At 41.1% G+C, this 18,324-nt stretch overlaps 1 protein-coding gene across 1 annotated transcript in view; it reads left to right on the top strand.

Moving 5' to 3' along the window:
- ASXL2 (ASXL transcriptional regulator 2) overlaps positions 1–15,840 on the top strand; it is a 128,515-nt gene extending 112,675 nt beyond the window's left edge. The window contains exons 10-13 of the mRNA XM_039238273.1: positions 837–933; positions 3,463–3,568; positions 5,482–6,199; positions 9,195–15,840. Coding sequence (XP_039094204.1) covers positions 837–933; positions 3,463–3,568; positions 5,482–6,199; positions 9,195–11,663 — 3,390 coding nt within the window. The 3' untranslated portion in view covers positions 11,664–15,840. The remainder of the gene's footprint in view (positions 1–836; positions 934–3,462; positions 3,569–5,481; positions 6,200–9,194) is intronic.
- The last annotated feature ends 2,484 nt before the right edge of the window (positions 15,841–18,324 follow it).

An 18,324-nucleotide genomic window follows, 5' to 3' on the forward strand; every position in this document is an offset into this window, starting at 1 on the left:
GAATTGTAGCCTTTTTGGAAAAAAGTCTAACAATACCTGGTTACACACACAGATATTTCTTTGCTTTCAGAATTTATTCCAAGAAATAGAAGCACTAGTATATTCATCTTTACCAGAATGCTTATTGCACCTTGGTTCATTATGGGAAAACATTGGTAATAAGGTGTATGTTTATAATTAAGAAAGTGGTAAATGGGGGCACCTGGGAGGGTCAGTTGGTTAAGCATCCAACTCCTTGATTTCAGCTCAGGTCATGATCTTTCAATTCATGAGTTTGAGCTCCCTGTATAGGGATCTGTGCTGACAGTGCAGAACCTGCTTGGAATTCTGTCTCCTAAAAAAAAGAAACAGGTAAATGAAATGAGGTGCATACATACCATGAAATAACTAATGCAGCTATTATAAAGGCTAACATGGTGCCAGTTCACTTGGAGAGACTTCCACAGTGTATTATGTGAGGAAAGTAAGATTCAGAACGGTGTATTTAGCTTGGTCACAGTTTTATAAAACAAATAATAAACCTCTCAAGAAAAGAACTTCGTAGATGTAAATTTATTTGTTTGCAGATGATTCTTTGAGTAGCGTAAATGGGGAATGGAATTGAGAGTAGAGGAAGAAGGGAGGAGAGGTAATCAGGAAAGAAGTTTATTAGAAAAATGATACATGATAAAACAGGAGTATCCATAATAGGCAGCACGGTATGATCTAGTCATGCTTATGTAAAATGAAATATATATGTATAAATGTATATACATTCTTCTATAAATTAAAATCAAATTCCACATGATACATTTGGCTTTCATTGTTAGCTTTTCTTGGCTTATTCTTTGACCTAGGTTGGTCCAGACGGTCTGATGAAGTTAAATGGCTCAGCCCTTAACAATGAGTTCTTCACTTCAGCAGCTCAGGGCTGGAAGGAACGACTCTCAGAAGGTAAGTGTCCTGCCCTGTGTGCCTCCTAGACTGTATATGCACTTGGAGCCACTGTGAGGGCATATTGGCACCTCTGTGCCTTGTTGAGTTTTTGAGCAATTTTGGTAGGCAAAGGACCGGAAGTTTCCATGGGGTGGAAGTGGCTATCCTGTGTGAAACACAGTACTGACTTTTATCCGGAGCCTGTGTAACCAGGTTTTGGCTCTAGATAGAGTCTAACAGTGTTTCTTTAAGAATTCAAAGTCGCCTGGGAAACTTAATAAAACAAACAAACAAACAAACAAACAGATTTTTAGGCCCTAGTCCTAAAGATTCTGACTTAGTGATTCTAGGTTAATATCTAGGAAATGAGATTTTACTAAGCACCTTAATAAGTGGAGTGTAGAATTAGATTTACAGTGCTCTATTATGTTTGGTTTTCAGCACGCACGGAATACATACTAGCACTTGAAAAGTCATATGATATGAATTTATGCCAAGGCATAGCTTAAAACAAGTGTGAGAAGCTTTAACATAAATACATTTATGGGGCGCCTGGGTGGCTCAAGTCATTTAAGCCTCCAACTTTGGCTCAGGTCATGATCTCTCAGTTCATGGGTTCGAGCCGTGCATTAGGCTTTGTGCTGACAGCTCTGAGCCTGGAGCCTGTTTCAGATTCTGTGTCTCCTCCTCTCTCTAGCCTCCCCAAAATAAACATTAAAAAAAAAAAGATTAAATCCATTTATAAAGAGAGCATTAGGAATGCTATTCATTGTTCACTTTTTGTCAAATCACTAGCATTTGGGGTTAGTTGACAAGCTAATTGTCTACATTCACTGTAGTTGTTGACATTTTCTTTCCTGTTGTTTGCGGGGGGGGGGTTGTTGTTTTTTTAGGAGGCAAATTCTTGCCCTTCTTTTTTTTTAAATTGTTAATTTTTTTTTCATGTTTATTTATTTCTGAGAGAGAGTGCAAGCAGGAAAGGTGCAGGGGAGGGTGGGGACAGAGGATCTCAAGTGGGCTCTTTGCTAACAACAGACAGCTCAATGTGGAGTTCAGGCTAGGGCTCACGAGGCATGAAATCATGACCGAAGCCGAAGTTGGACTCTCAACCAACTGAGGCACTTGGGCGCCCCATGGGGGCAAATTCTGTGTAGAAAGGCTCTCTAACGGATTCCTCTGGTCCTACCTCTTATAGATTTTCTTGAGCAGAGACCACTTTTTTTCTTAAAGAGCTAAAATTACAAAAGTACTATAAAACATATACATTATCATTACCTTTCAGAATAATTTGGTGGGGGCACCTGGGTTGCTCAGTGGGTTAAGCGTCCAACTCTTGATCTCAGCTCAAGTCTTGATCTCACGGTTGTGAGTTCAAGCCCCACGTTGGGCTCCTTGCCAGGCATGAAGCCTACTTTAAAACAAAAAGATAATTTGGTAAAGGGTTTATGCTCTTCCCATCCCCCTAGTTTTTTAAAGTAGGTGTTAACAACAGTGATTCCTTGATCATTAGCAGTGTTAACTGCATAGGAGCAGTCGCTTCTATACCTAGAGTCATGTGAGCAGCAAAAACTTTAAGCACTGTACATGTGTGAACAGAATGCAATGCTTTCTGTTCTCATTCTGTCGTGTACAGTAGACTCAACAAAAAAAGTAGTTCTGGGTTGGATTCTGACAGGCAAATTCCTCTTTTCCTATTCATATGCCCAGGACTATGTCCTTGAACACTTTTCCTTTCTATCTTCTTCCCCACAGGAGACCTTAAACTTCAAGTCTACCATTGCCATTTCTTATTCCTTGATGTCCAGGGTAGTAGAATATAAGAGAGCAGTGTTTCCAAGCCACAGTTTGAAGATGGCCTACCCAGCACATTGAACTGTTCTCTGCTCATGGAGTGGGAGGGACTGAGGTGGCCTGTAGTATGTGCACATAACTGTCATGTTCAGAGCACCTGGGTGTTTGACATGTTGAGTGCCTCCTTGCTAAGGCACTAGAGTGGCACAGTTTCTGGAGCATTTAGAAAACTTGACAACTCCTAAATAGCTCCCTCTCTTTACTGAGCCTCAAATGGTTTTGAGCAGGGCTGCAGCTGTTCATTATGCAGTAGCAGGTAAAGGGCATAAAATACAAGTTGCCTCAGAGAAACAGAGATTTAAAATTATAAAATACTCTGTGGCATTATTTACTGAAAACATATGAGAGTCATATCAAATTTCCAGTGGAAATTAAACATTCAAGGTTAGTGATAAATCTGTAAAGAATATGATGTTTGACGTCAGAGGGAAGTGCTACAAGGAAGGCCCAGAGAAAAGGCACAGGTGGCCTCATCTGGGAGCTGAACACTACAAGGAGTGGTACACAAGTATTTTTATTTCACCTAATGGCATTTAGGTGCTCCCTTCCAGTGAGGAATGTTGGGAAATTTCTGTTACTTTCACATGATGGTATTTTGACACCTGCATGAGTCTTTTTGTAATCTAGAAAGTTAAAAGATGGAAACAGCATATTTCTGTTGAGTATCTTTTTTTTTTTTTTTTTTGTACATTACAGGTGAATTTACACCTGAGATGCAGGTGAGAATTCGACAAGAGATTGAGAAGGAGAAAAGAGTAGAGCCATGGAAAGAACAATTCTTTGAAAGCTACTATGGTCAGAGGTAATATCAATACAGGTTCTATAAACCAAATGTTCATTACTACATATATGTCACACAGTGTTTCATCTTACTATCTTTCTAGAAAATCTGGTCCTCAATTTCCTTCTATTTTTTTTCACTAATTCTTTTTTACCAAGAATTATTTTCTTTTAATGAATCATGGGTTCACAGAATTGGATTACTTAACTCTAACTCATTACCATTGTGGGTGGGATGGTTTCATTAACAAAAAAAAAATCTGTTATCTTGGAGTTTCTTTCTTTGAATAGGTTGAGTAGTTCTTCCAGTGACTTTATAAGTTATGAGAAAACTGAAGTTCTGTACATTTCTTTAGTAGTTAATTATCCCAAAAGATGATAATTTATCCAAAATCACTAAGGAATCCCATAATATGGATCATTACACCCAGTGCATCATTAAACAGCCTCTCCTCTGTAGAAGGCACTCTGGGAGGTATTAATAGCTGAATCAAGATACAAACCGTGTTCTCAAGAATATGTAGTCTAAATCATTTTTTTTCCTAACAAAAAATCCAAATAAAATTTTAGAGGGGACATTTAAATAGATGACAGTGGAGCTGTATTGTTTGAAGTAGGATTGAACATCCAGATTCTATTGGTTTGTCTCCCTTCTTTCCTTCTCCATACCTTCTCATTAAGGGTCCTTAAGAACACTCTAACCACAGTTTGAGAATGAATGGCTCTTTTCCTTATCTCCAAGTAGTTCATTGCTTCCCTTTATGATCGTTTAGGAAGTGACTCCTATTGAAATTTAGCGTGTCACTTACTTAGGTGTCTGGATGGTTCAGGTGGCAGAGTATGCAACTCTTGACCTTGGGGTTGTGAGTTCAAGCTCCATATTGGGAATAGAGATTACTTAAAAACAAAATCTTTAAAAAAAGAAAACCGTCTCACATATTGATATTTTCTCTACTCTTGGTATGAACTTTGAGCCCTTTGTAGAAATTATGGTGTATACATACAGAGCGTTACTACAGATAGCAGTTACTCTATAAATATTGTTCATTCATTCCCTCCTTAGCCAGATAGAGCATTGTAGCAATTCTTGGGTCTTTCTGTTTTCAGCTCTTGCTTTTTTGCCAGCTTTTATAGAAGAACCATTTTTTAGTATTGTGTAGTTTTGTCATTAGCCATTGTGCAATCCTGATCATTTGAAGTCACCAAAGAGGGTGCCTTGCTTTTGCCTGTTTAAACGATAATGTAAAACATCAGGAGGAGCCTCTAGTGGCCCCTGCGGCATAGCTTAGCTCTTGCTAGGAGGCCTCAGTCTCAGAATTATAGCACTAAGTGAAGTATAAACAGGCTTTCCAGAAAGTCCAGAGGTCTAATTTTCAATGCCTGGAGAGTGTTGACAGCCAACTCCTACTGTCTTCTCAGGGGCCCCTTAGATTTCTTGGGCCAGCATTTCTCAGGTACTGCAGAGCAGAGTTGATCAGGGTGCATGGATCTTGATGATCTTTTACTTCTCTTGTGAGTAGTCTGTGATACTTGTTTCTAGACAAGGTAGCCCCTCTTAGGGCACAAGTAATGATAAAAATTAACATTATCGAGCTTTAATATGTGCCAGGTACTGTTCTAAGTACCTTACATGCATTAATTTAATAATACCAGTAGTATCAAGTGATGATGAATCTCCAAATATAACCGAAGAAAGTGAGGTACAGAAGACTAGTGACTTCCTCAGTTCACATGGATCGTATCAGAGCTAGGATTGCATCCAGGCACTCGAACTCCAGAACTTCACTAATGGTAATAATAGTGAAGATAACATGTGAGGAATACTTCCTGTGTTTCAGGGTTTCTTCTAGGCACTGCAGTATACTATTATCTCATAATGTTTTCAATAACATGGGCTATTTCTCAACTAGAATATTTTTATCTTCCACCTTTTAGTTCTGGCCTGAGCCTTGAGGATTCAAAGAAATTGACAGCCTCACCCTGTGATCTCAAAGTAAAGAAACCCCCAGCTGAGCAACCAAAACCCATGCTTCCTTTAGAAACCTCACCTGCCAGTGCAGTCCCAGTGATTCCCCAGTTAGAGCATAAAGAAGAAGTGGCACAAACGCCATCGCCAGTAAGGAAGGAAGAGTACGAAAACCAAGATCCGGTGCTGCCAAACTCCAAGCCCACAGAGTCCCTCCTGTCCCCAGCAAGCAATAGCCAGGAGCTTGGCAGCACTCTTCCTATCAAGTGCCCAAAGGATGATGAGCTCTTGGAGCAGAAGCCCGTTGCCTCTGTTGAACAGGAGTCTGAGAAAGAGAATCATCTCACTACAGTTTCTAATTACAACAAAGATGAAAGCCAAGGAGCTTTAGTTACGTCCCCAAACAAACCCAAGAGTCCTGGGGTGGATAAGCCAGGAATGAAGCCCGTAGTGGAAACCAGTCCACAGGAGACCGCTGTGAAAGAGCCTCCATCAGCTGTGGCTGATCACAGCCCCGAGAGCCTCAAGAGGAAGTCTTGTCTCCTCCAAGAAGAGGCCTCTATGAGCTGGGAGAAGAGGCCACGTGTCACTGAGAATCGCCAGCACCAGCAGCCATTTCAAGTCTCGCCACAGCCCTTTCTCAGTAGAGCAGACAGGATCCAGGTGCGAAAAGTACCGCCTCTCAAGGTAAGAGGGTGGGAAGAATTGACAAAGAGAGACAGTCTGAACACTAAGTTTCTGGTCATACTTTATTAAATGTCAAGTCATTTTTGTTATTTCATAATGCAGAAGCAGTTGTATATATTTCATAAGCATGTGACTGTGGTCTTACATGAATAAAATTATTAATAAACAGGCATTTAGGACTCCATTCCTACAAATCTTTATTAGTGTTTGAGTAAGTAAGGAACCTGGATATCTAATGTAGACCACCTCCACCCACCCACCCACCCCTGCTGGTTACTCTTATTTCTTAAAATAGTTATGGAAATTATTCTGTCTCATGTGACAAAATAAGAAACATTCTAAGAGAGGAAATCATTGATGTGATTAAAAGATCTATCTTTGGGGCACCTGGGTGGCTAGTTGGTTAAGCGTCTGACACTTGGTTCGAGCCTCATGTCTGACTCTGTGCTGATAGTGTGAAGCCTGCTTGGGATTCTCTTTTCTCTCTTGCTCTCTCTCTGCTCCTCCCTTGCACTCTCTCCCTTTCTCTCCCTCTAAATAAATAAATAAGCTTAAAAAGACCTTTGTAGCAAGAGCGATGATATTTAAGTGTGCCTTGGCCCTTATGGCCATAACTGATTTGATGTTCTGTGGCTCCAAAACTACCTTTAGTTCCATTATTTTTTTAAAGTTTATTTATTTATTTTGAGAAAGATAGAGTGTGAGTGGGGGAAAGGCAGACAGAGGGGAGATAGAGTCCCAAGTGGCTCCACACTGTCAGCATGGAGGCCAATGTAGGGCTTGAACTCAAGGACCCTTGAGATCATGACCTGAGCCAAAGTTGGATGCTCAACCAACTGAGCCGCCCAGGCGCCCCTTTAGTTCCATCGTGTTAAAGGAAACATGTATGGCTGCCTTGAGTCACTGCTGGTTTCTTGAGGGACATTAGTAAGGTGGAATAGCCTTGCTAAGCTTTGCTGCTTAGGATGTGTCATTAACTTCTGTGTTAACATTATATTGTTGCTTATCAAATCTTCACGTTCCTAAAGCAGTGTTGCTGAGATAGTATGGTATATAAAGATTGCATTTAACCAGTAGTGAGCTCTTTAAAGCCCAAACACATTTTTACTACTGATCTAGAAGTTTAGTAATACTTGGGCTTGTGCTTAATATGGGTTTGCAGTCCATTTATTAATTTAATAAATAGTATCGATACACTTTTATTAATAGTATTTGTTAATACTATTGTGTTTACTATGAATCCAGGCACTGAGTATTATTCATTCACATTAGGATACAAATAGAAAAATAATCCACATAGAAGTACTTTTTCTCCCTTTTTTTAATTTAAATTAGTTTGAACCAATGTTCTTTCAGGAAGTATCCCTTAGAAACATTCAGTTGCTAGTACTTGACCCATTTCAGTTACTGCGTGATTTCTCTCCCATTTTGCTTATTATTAATTGTATGCCAGTCTTCATGACTTTTTAATTTCAAGATTTGTACACTTACAAATATTCCCCTTTTGAAAAAAATTTTGATACTTTTCTACCATGTATGCTTTGCCAGAGATTATGATTTTTATGAAAATCACTTTTACTATTGTTACAGTACAGTGGCTTGATTTTTTTTTAAATTAAATGCCTAGAACATCTGTAATAGTTATTTGCTCCTTTATTTTTTTTTAAATTTTTTTTATTTTTTTTAATGTTTTATTTATTTTTAGGAGAGAGAGAGAGAGAGACAGCGTGAGCAGGGGAGGGTCAGAGAGAGAGGGAGTCACAGACTGAAACAGGCTCCAGGCTCTGAACTGGCAGTCAGCACAGAGCCCGACGCGGGGCTCGAACCCACGAACCATGAGATCATGACCCAAGCGAAAGTCGGACGCTTAACCGACTAAGCCACCCAGGCGCCCCAGTTATTTGCTCCTTTAAACTCTAGCAACTACTAGGAGGGTCCAGACTTTGATGCATTCTAATTAACTCTGATAGCTTCTAAAGTATAGTTTCAAATAGGAGTCAGATTCCTTTCAGATATAATTATATTATGATATGAAAATCCGTTGTTTCAAACCTGATAAAAGCATTTTTTCCCTAGGGTTCTAATTTGTAAATTTTGGGATAAGACTCAGAGCACTTAATAGTTTTAAAAAGCTCCCCAAGTAAGTATTAAGCCAGCCAGGGAGGAGAATGACTGTAATAAACATATATATTATGTGTACCCTCCCTCACGGGAATGGGCAGAGTGGGGTGCGTCTGTGCACTAGTGCTATCTAGAAGCCTCTGTCATTGAGATAATTCAGCCTGTATGCTTAAGTGTGCATGGCTGTATATGTGTAGAACAGAAGAGAGCAAGGCTTTTTCCTTGGACCTTGGAAGGAAAGCCAGGAGGACAAATACAGTGGTATGCTTCTTTCTCACACATTTGAAAGCACAAATACTAAGAAAGGTCTGTGCCTTAAATAAAAAGCAGTTGTGAGGAGTCATGCCATTAGGAGGGAGCTGTGTCAAGAAAAGAGGAAAGGGGGGGCGCCTGGGTGGCTTAGTCGGTTAAGCGTCCGACTTTCGCTTAGGTCATGATCTTGCGGTTCGTGGGTTTGAGCCCCGCGTCGGGCTCTGTGCTGACTGCCAGCTCAGGGCCTGGAGCCTGTTTCAGTCTGTGACTCCCTCTCTCTCTGACCCTCACCTGCTCACGCTGTCTCTCTCTCTCTCTCTCTCCTAGAAATAAACATTTAAAAAAAAAAAAAAAAGAAAAGAGGAAAGGGAATTTGGGGTGGACAGGATGTCGGGGGAGGAGAGACTTTGGCACCAGTAGAGGAGGTGGAGGGACCCTGGAGACAAATTCGTGTTGCTGTCTCCACAGTCAGGTCTCTCGGCCACGGACCTCCCACCGTCGTCACTGGTGTGCAGTGTTTACCCTATTGGGAAAATTCAAGTGTTGATAAAGTTCTGTTACTCCTGTAAGTGAAAACTAAGCTCTGGTGTTTTTGTTTTTTTTTTCTCCCTCCTTCTTTCAGATCCCTGTCTCCAGAATCTCCCCCATGCCTTTTCCTACATCGCAGGTCTCTCCCAGGGCTCGTTTTCCAGTCTCCATCGCTAGTCCTAACAGGACAGGAGCCAGAACTCTTGCAGACATCAAAGCAAAAGCCCAGCTGGTCAAAGCACAGAGGGCAGCTGCTGCTGCCGCCGCCGCCGCCGCCGCCGCCGCCTCAGTTGGAGGGACCATTCCAGGACCTGGCCCGGGGGGTGGACAAGGTCCAGGAGAGAGTGGTGAAAGGAAACCTGCTAGAGGAGGGAGTCCAGACAGAGCCTGTGAACCCGGAAAGGGCCCCGCACTGGAATTGGCAGGAACTGGAAGCAGGGGAGGTACGAGAGAGCTTCTACCCTGTGGTCCAGGGACTCAGCTCCAGCCCGAGCCCAAGACCTCAGACCAGGCTCAGCCTCCTGGTGTCTCTGGAGCACAACTACAGCAAGCCCCCTCAGTGCCTCCACCCCCTGCCGGCAGTGGGGCACGCACAAGTGTCCCATCACCAGCCCGCACCGGCGCACTCCCACCAGCCGTAGGGAGACTGAGCAGTGAAAAGCTGCATCCCATCAGGGCAGCAGCCACAGTGGCCTCTCTTACCCACCCACAAGGGCCCAGTAATTGCAGACAGGAGAAAGCGGCTTCTACTCCGATGGATTCTGCTCTCCTCTCTGGTGCCTCACCTGTTCGTTTTGCAGCTGATGGTACAGTTGAGCCCAGAGCAGGTTCTAGTAAGAATACACCAGACCCTTCAGCCTCAGCGGAGCCAACTGCTAGTACATCAGTGGAGATGACTCCCTCTCCTTTAACATCTTTATTAACAACAGCCGCTTTAGAAAAGCTCCCTGTGCCCCAGGTCAGTGTGACTGTAGCACCTGCTGGATCAGCTCCATCCTCGAGCACTTTGCCAGTAGCTTCTAGCCTTAAAACCCCAGGAATTTCTTCAAATATGAATGGACCCATTTCAAGGCCAAGCTCTAGTATCCCTGCGAATAATCCTTTGGTCACTCAGCTGCTTCAGGGCAAAGATGTTCCCATGGAGCAAATTCTGCCTAAACCTCTCACCAAAGTTGAAATGAAAACTGTTCCACTGACCACAAGAGAGGAGCCAGGGGGAGGAGCCCTCACAGGCACCAACGCGACAGAGAACAGCAGAGAGGAAGCTAGTGAGAGACAGTCTCGCCCGGCTCTGCAGCCGCTGGGTAAATCCTTGCAAAGTAAGCAGCTCCCCCAGATTCCAAGATCCCTTCAGCTCTTGTCAGGGAAGGATCTGAGGGACTCTAACATTGACACACACCAGTACCAGGAAGGACTAAGTAAAGCCACCCAGGATCAGATTCTTCAGACTCTCATCCAGAGGGTTCGGAGGCAGAATGTTCTTCCGTTCGTGCAGCCCTCGCAGTTCAGCTTCACTCACTCAGGTTTCCAGATAGAAGATATCTCCACAAGCCAGAGGTTCATGTTGGGTTTTGCTGGCAGAAGGACATCAAAGCCTGCGATGGCAGGTCACTACTTACTTAACATTTCCACCTATGGCCGAGGTTCAGAGAGCTTTAGGAGGACCCATTCTGTAAACCCTGAAGACCGTTTTTGTCTAAGTAGCCCCACTGAGGCCTTGAAAGTGGGATATACAGACGGTAAAAATGCAGCAGGAGATAGTAGCAGCGGCAAAGAAGAAGATACTGATGAGGAAAGTACTGGTGATGAGCAAGAACCCATCGTGGTGAAGGAGGAGCCCCAGGCTCCCCAAGGTTCTGGCAAGTGTGAAGCAAGTTCAGGACCCCACACTAGAGAGACCCCTTCTACCAATGATTGTTTAGCAAAAAAGAACGTGAAGGCAGAGACACCAGTGCATGAGCAAACCACATTAAGCAAGGAGAATTACCTGTTCCCTAGAGGCCAAACGTTTGATGAAAAAACCCTAGCCAGAGATTTTATTCAGGCAGCACAGAAACAAATGGCTCATGCAGTGAGAGGGAAGACGATGTGCAGCAGCCCTGAGCTTTTCAGTTCTGCTGCTCTCCCCCTAACTGCAGACAGTCCCACCCATCAGCCTCTCCTCCTCCCACCACTGCAAACCCCAAAGCTGTATGGAAGCCCCACACAGATTGGGCCAAGCTACAGAGGCATGATCAATGTCTCCACCTCGTCTGACATGGACCCTAACTCTGCTGTACCGGGGATGCCTGACTGTAGCCAGGTGTCTAGCAACGTAGGTGATGTCATGTCCTTTTCAGTGACTGTCACTACTATCCCTGCTAGCCAAGCTATGAATCCCAGCAGCCATGGCCAGACCATTCCTGTTCAGGCCTTTCCTGAAGAGAACAGCATAGAGGACACACCTTCGAAATGTTACTGCCGATTAAAAGCCATGATCATGTGCAAGGGATGTGGAGCGTTCTGCCACGATGATTGCATTGGCCCCTCTAAACTTTGTGTCTCCTGCCTTGTCGTTCGGTAATGAGACTAGAAAGAACACGCTGTAAAGGAGGCAGGAAGGGAAGGGTTGACGAGATGTGTTTTTTGCGTCCTTTTGGAATCACAGAAATAAATTAAGTAGGTTTCAGTTGTCTTAAGAGACAAATGTTACTTAAATCAGGAATACAGAGTGCAGATTTTACATTTTAGAGGAAGAGCACCTTGTATAGTAAGTCTAGGTCAAGCAAGACTTTGTGAATTTGTGACAAGTTTGCACTTACAAAATCATGTAAATATGTCACATTTTGTTTTAACATTGTTTTTCCAAGTGTTTAGGTAATAATGTGTTACTTTAAATCCAGATTTATGTTCCGCTTCACATGACTCTGAGAAAACTTTAATGCCATGCATGGTTACAGGAAGCTTTCTCTCTTCTGTCCTTTCCTAAGTGTCCAGGAAAAGAAAGGAGTTGAAGGAATGGTCTGGAGAAATGACCGTTCAAGCTGATTATGTCATAACAGTCTGACTGCAGGCTTTACATAGATAATTCAAACCTTTGCAGGATCTGGAGTCACGGTTTGCTCAGTCCCTTTACCTTAGGCAGAACCTTCTTAAGTACAAATTTTTGATAAGGAATTAATTTCACAGGTAGTATTTCAGACTCCAAAAGCTTTGACCTGGTTCTTGGCTTCCACAAACCCGTGCTGTTGCCAGGCTCTCTGCTTGCGGTTTGTGGACCCCTGCCCTCAAGTCCTAATACCCTGCCCTGAGACCCTGAATGTGGCCCACAGAGGGATGCTTCTCTGGGCCCCTGCTATTGTTACTGTCACCGGTGCAGGGCAGCAATTATGGCAATAACATCCAAGTACTTTGTCAGTTGTGGGAGCTTACAAACAGGTGGGAAATACTGGGACAAAAGTAACAAAAATGTCAATGATGGGGTGATTTCAACTATGTGTTTTGTTGGGTAAGGGAGTAAAAGTGCAGAAGTTGTTAGACTGAACATATAGAACTTTGGAAAATGGTTTTAACACTAGAAGCAAGGTAGCCTTTCTTTTCTTCTTCTTGCCCATCCCGTTCCCTGATGTTCTGTAGTCTGCTGTTGCTGCAGGAAGAAAAGCTCTTGGCTGTCACGTCTGCCCATTCTGTTAAGCCTGTTTGGACCTCCCAGGCACTTGAGGAGTATGGAGGAAACTTATTTTATATTACTCTGAACACAGTATGTACACATACGGTGAAAGTTAGACACTTCCTGTTTTAGGAAACATGTCCTCTGTTTCGGATTACTGCTATCTATGCACTAGAAATTTCTAACATAAAGGGGCTTCAGTAAATGGCTAAGGAATATCTAGAAAGGAGAAATAAGCTTCAAAGTTTTGTTATTTGTTTTATTTTTTTTCCTTTTCTATTATTTTTTTTAAATATTGTCTCCAGTGACTGAAGAGTTTTTGAGTACATATATTTAGGACATGGTTAAAGAACATTAAAATAAATCTACAGTTTACCAAAATTTGGTTTTGAAGAATTGGGTATTGCCAATGTGCATCATTTGCATATTGATTTTAAGTTTCCTAATTTCAAGTATGTAAAGTAAAATATTGCTGCAACCTAGTACACTTGTGGCTGTACTTAGTATTCAGGATGTGATACTTACCATATGCAGAACAGTGTAAACTTATTAAGTCACATTCCAGATTAGGAGAAAGTAGACAGTAATACTCTTTGCTCTTCCCCATTCTGTTACCCATTCCCCTCCCTGCCCCACAACGTACATGCTTGTAACACTTTTGAACCCCATAAGAAACCTACTACTACACTATTTTTCAGTTTTTACTTTTTGCGGCCCAAAGCAAATATAGGATTAATTTCTGTGTTCTAGTTTCATCCGAAACAATAGGATATCCTCCTAACTTCCCTTTTTCTTCATAGCTTAAAAATATGAAGGCTGCAAGGATCCAGGGGTAAGGATTAAGTTCTCCAGCCAAGATCCAGTAGGAAACAGAAACCATGGTTCTGTTCCCCAAACTTTCAGTACCCTGGACAGCCCAAGGGAGGGGTTAAAAGCACCCAATGCTGGCTGCTGACTCTCCATGCTTAGCTTCTTCACACCAGGACTGAGGGCTGGTCTGTGTGCTGGAAGTGCCTGAATGTTTCAGCACGGACCCCGTGCTAAATGTTAATTACCAATTTGGATTGATCAAAGTGAGTTTTCTTCTTTGCACCTTTGCTGTCATAGAAAGTCTCTCCTCCATGGTTCCCCTAATCTGAGGTTGGACAAACTAACCAGGAAAGGAGGAAAGGTATCAGGGATTTTCAAGTCCATTTGGAGAGCAGACCATATCGTGCCTCTTCATCTTGTCCAGGCTCTTGCAGATCGGCCCCAAGCATTATTATCCCCCAGATTCTCTTAACTAGTAATACTCAGTTAATAATGCATTTGCATTTACAGATGTCTCTAAAACAGAATTTGTCAACTAGGTACACTGCCTCAATCTTGACAAAATGAGAGAATAGATTGCCTCAGGTTGGTAGTAGATTAAATACAACCGATTTGTCAGTTTGTTTCAAAACAGTGGTTTCAGGTAGAAAGTCATTTTAAGAGCTGAACAGAAAAACAACAACAATCCAGACATATTCCTATCTGGCTCTTTTGAAAATGAAGCAGTAGGAGGAAGAAAAGTCTTTGTATTGTTAGGAGCATGGGACTCTAGTACCTTTAAAGCAGTTTTTATCTTAGGTTTTCAGAGTTGCTTTACCGTAATTTCCATTCAATCTGAGAGGTTGCGGAGAAATGCTAAGCTTATTGTTATGGTATGCAGTTGCACTATTTCCAGTGACTAGTCGGGTATTGTGCCTGATGCTTATGCCTCAAGGGTATGCTTCTCGAGCCTTCAGATACCTTCCTTTATAGGTCACCTTGGGGAGAGAGTATTAACAATCATCTCAGTCTTACTTAATGAATGTTCTAAGTTATCTCATAGACAAGACTCCCTGAATCTTAAAAAAAAATTCCCATGAAAATTCTCCATCCTATTAAACAGAAGATAAAGCCAAATAACCTGGAGTTGTTTGCCCTACAATTCCTTAACCCCTATGCTCAAGATACTGAAACTATATGTAGTATCCCATGTAACATTTCTAAGATCTGGCAAATGGGACATTTTTCTTGGGGTAGGGGAAGCATACTTGCATGGACTGGGAAGGCACCGGATGTGTGTGTTTCAGGAATTCTCAGATTTAAATAAATAGCCAAAGGAAGACCTCATTGCCTTCTGGGTGAAGGTGTAAATTCATACGTATTAATGACTTGACAGTTACCATCCTAATTACTTATTAATTGCCTTTCTCTACCTTAGAGCCCTTAAAGAACTCTTAGGTGAAATGATTTGTTATAACAAGGGGGTCTTCTCTGGTCACTACACCACTATTTATTTCTAGAACTCACTGTCCGTGAGCAGTGCCAGGGTTTTCTCTGTGACCTAGAGGTTTCACTTTCACAGCAAGGAGGGAAAAGTCCCTGTTGCATTAAACAGCGTGCTAAGTAAAAAACTTGGCCAGTGGTAGCTTTCAGCTGAATTTGTAGAATAGTCCAAAGAGACTCTGAGAAACATGATGATAGGCAGGGATCTTTCCTACCATGTTTCAATACCTACATACCTATTGAAAGGGAACAATAGGTAAAACATTTCCTAAAGTTGAAGTAAGAGCTTCATAGATTCTTGGTTACTTTATTTTTTTTAATGCTTTACATTTGATACAACTATTAAAGATCAATTTTAAAAATAGCTTTCCAGTAATATATTTTAAGTAATATATATTTTAATATCTATGTAAAAAGTGACAGTGGAAGACTTTGAATTTCTCATATGTGGTATGTTTAATGTAGGACCTCACTGTTAAGGCACAAATTATTACAAAGGAAGTTACTCTAAAGACACTCAGATTATTTCCGAGAAATGCAATAAGGGGAATAGTTTTGAAGTTTATTTTTTATTTTAAAAGAAAATCAACTTATTTACCACAAGCTATTTTTTTTCCTTCTGGCTTATAAGGTTTGTACAGACTGGTTTGGTAAATGCTAAACTTTTGTGTCTTTTGCCTTTTTAAAGGAATTGTTAACATTGGAATTGAGGGTATGTACAGAGAAGTTGGTGTCAACACCATTTAAAAAGTCATATTTTTTCACAAATATAAAAAAATCATTTTACATAAGAATTTTAAGTATTTGCAATAAATATATGTATATAGATTGTATGTATTCATATATTCTTATTTTTCATTTTATTATTAAGTAAAAGATAATTAAAGTGGAAATAAAAACCTTGGAGTTTTTGGTGAATCTTGAGGTGTGACATCCATCTGAGAGCGGTGTGGGTAAGGGCCCTCAGCTGTTGCCTTATATTATCATTGGAAAATTACCACAGATTATTGTATAGAGGAGTAAAATAAGGAATTTGGTGATAAACATATCAGGATAGCATATTCCTTTCAGAACTCTAGTAAAAATATTAAATTCACCTTATCTGTCTGTCTCTGTTTTCACCCTTGAACTGTTCTGTCTCTTAACCACCTGGTGTTCCCGGGAACGTTAAAAACAGACAAACACAAAAACATGGTGCAATCTCTCTTTTTTGTTGTTTTTAATGGGCTCATTGTTTGCTTCTGTAACAATGGTAAGAAAATATCTCAGGGGGAAAATAGGTTTTTCTTTCTCAACAGTGGTTAATAATTCATTAGCAAACATTTGCTGCCATCACCTTACAAGCGGTAGGACTACGTTAGGAAATAATCACGGGAAGCTAATTGACAGCTTTTTGAATTCCCTAACCAGCTCTGTACCCTTCGTGATTTATCTGGAGAGGGAGTTTCCTAACCAGTTTTATGTCCTTGCTGATTGATCTTGAGAGCTAGAAGAGCTAGGAGAACATGGATTTTGAACTGCTTAGTGCCAGAAAGGACAATTATGCAAATGAGGAAAGAGCCAGATATTAGGAGATCTTAACTGCCATAGCCCCATACCTACAGCCAGTCTGTAATCCTGCTGTCCCAGAGAATTTTGTGATTGCAAATACTTGGTTTTAGGATATGACTGAAGGAGCAAAATGATACCTAGATAATCTTTGGAAATAAAGGTATCTAGCCCATTCTTTAAAAATGAATAATCTAGGGGCGCCTGGGTGTCTCAGTCGGTTAAGCGTCTGACTTCGGCTCAGGTCATGATCTCAGAGTTCGTGGGTTCGAGCCCCATGTCGGGCTATGTGCTGACAGCTAGCTCAGAGCCTGGAGACTGTTTCAGATTCTGTATCTCTCTCTCTGACCCTCCCTGTTCTTGCTGTCTCTCTCTCTCTCTCTCTCAGAAATAAAACATTAAAAAAATTTTTAATGAATAATCTATAGATTTATTGATGAAATAAATAAGGTCAGAACTTCAAGAATGTATCTTAGTGACCCATGAAACTGACTTTTTTATTGTCGTTCCCTAGTTCTCCCCATAATGGTGAGGCTTTGATTATTTTCAGTGATAAAAGTAGCACATTTTGGACATTAAGGATATGTAGAATGATTTTTCAAAGACAGCCTTATTTTTCAAACAACAGAGTTGCCCAGTGACATTGAAGATCGTTTACCCATCCAGGAGAACAGCACTCTAAATCTTTGCTGAAAATGTGCTTTTTCTAAAGGAAATTTCTGAAGTCTCAGGGAATATCTGCATCCTCATAATTCCCATATAATAAATAGGAGTGAAGGTGAAACATTAAATGTGTGCGGACCAGCCCATTATGGCCTTTTACCCCCCCCCCTTTCCAGTAAATAGTTGTAATTATTTAAATGGGACTTCTACCTCACTGAAAGTAAAATTCATATTCAGGTAATGACATAGGAGCCTGAATGTATAGTTGATCTGCAGTTGAATGAGAAAGAGCAATATACCAGAACACAACTTCAACTTGAATCCCCAACTGTCCTTTATTTACATCACAGCCTTAGAAACCTGTGTTCATTGCTTTTGACACTACTTGACCGTAAGTGGTCTTAAGAAATAAGATTACGCATAATGTTTCTAGCTGTTTTTGTGTACAAATCATGTTATTCATTCACATATTTCTTGGAGCACCTACTATGTGCTAAGTACTGTACTAAAGTTCAGGTTATGTAAGGGTAAACAAAAGCAGCCATGTAAATTGTAAAATGTCTTCCCTAAAGTAGTAGTAGCCATACAGTGTGTGTCTAGTTGAGGGCTCAAGGAGTAAATATGTGCTACATATTTCCCAAGACATAATGGAAATTTAAGTGCAAATGAATTACGGAAGTGAAGTGTTTGAGGCACTGAGTGAAATGCAGTGGCAAAACATGAAGGAAGAAAAGAAAGGCATTGCCCCCAGGTGGAATAATAGTGTGGGAGTGAAGAGCCATGTTAATGAAATTTACCTTTTCTGAAAATAATCATTGGAAGATCTAGAATTCTCAGTAGAAACTTCAAGAAAACAGTAATCTCTCGGTTGAAGAGAGAATCCCTTTCAATTAATTCTGGTTGGTGTGTCAGGAGAGATGTTATTCTCAACTAACCCTTTCTAATAACAATTACGTAAATAATGCGGCCTTCCTGTCACTGATGTTAAAACATGAAGCTAAAGGGAGTTCAAACTAAACCTTGATTTTCATCTTGTAGTCTGGTAAGAAGGAAACGTATCCCTTTCTTTTAT

The sequence above is a fragment of the Hyaena hyaena genome, unplaced genomic scaffold (genome assembly GCF_003009895.1).
Source record: "Hyaena hyaena isolate Hyena2069 unplaced genomic scaffold, ASM300989v1 scaffold_138, whole genome shotgun sequence".
NCBI classification, from domain to species: Eukaryota; Metazoa; Chordata; class Mammalia; order Carnivora; family Hyaenidae; genus Hyaena; species Hyaena hyaena.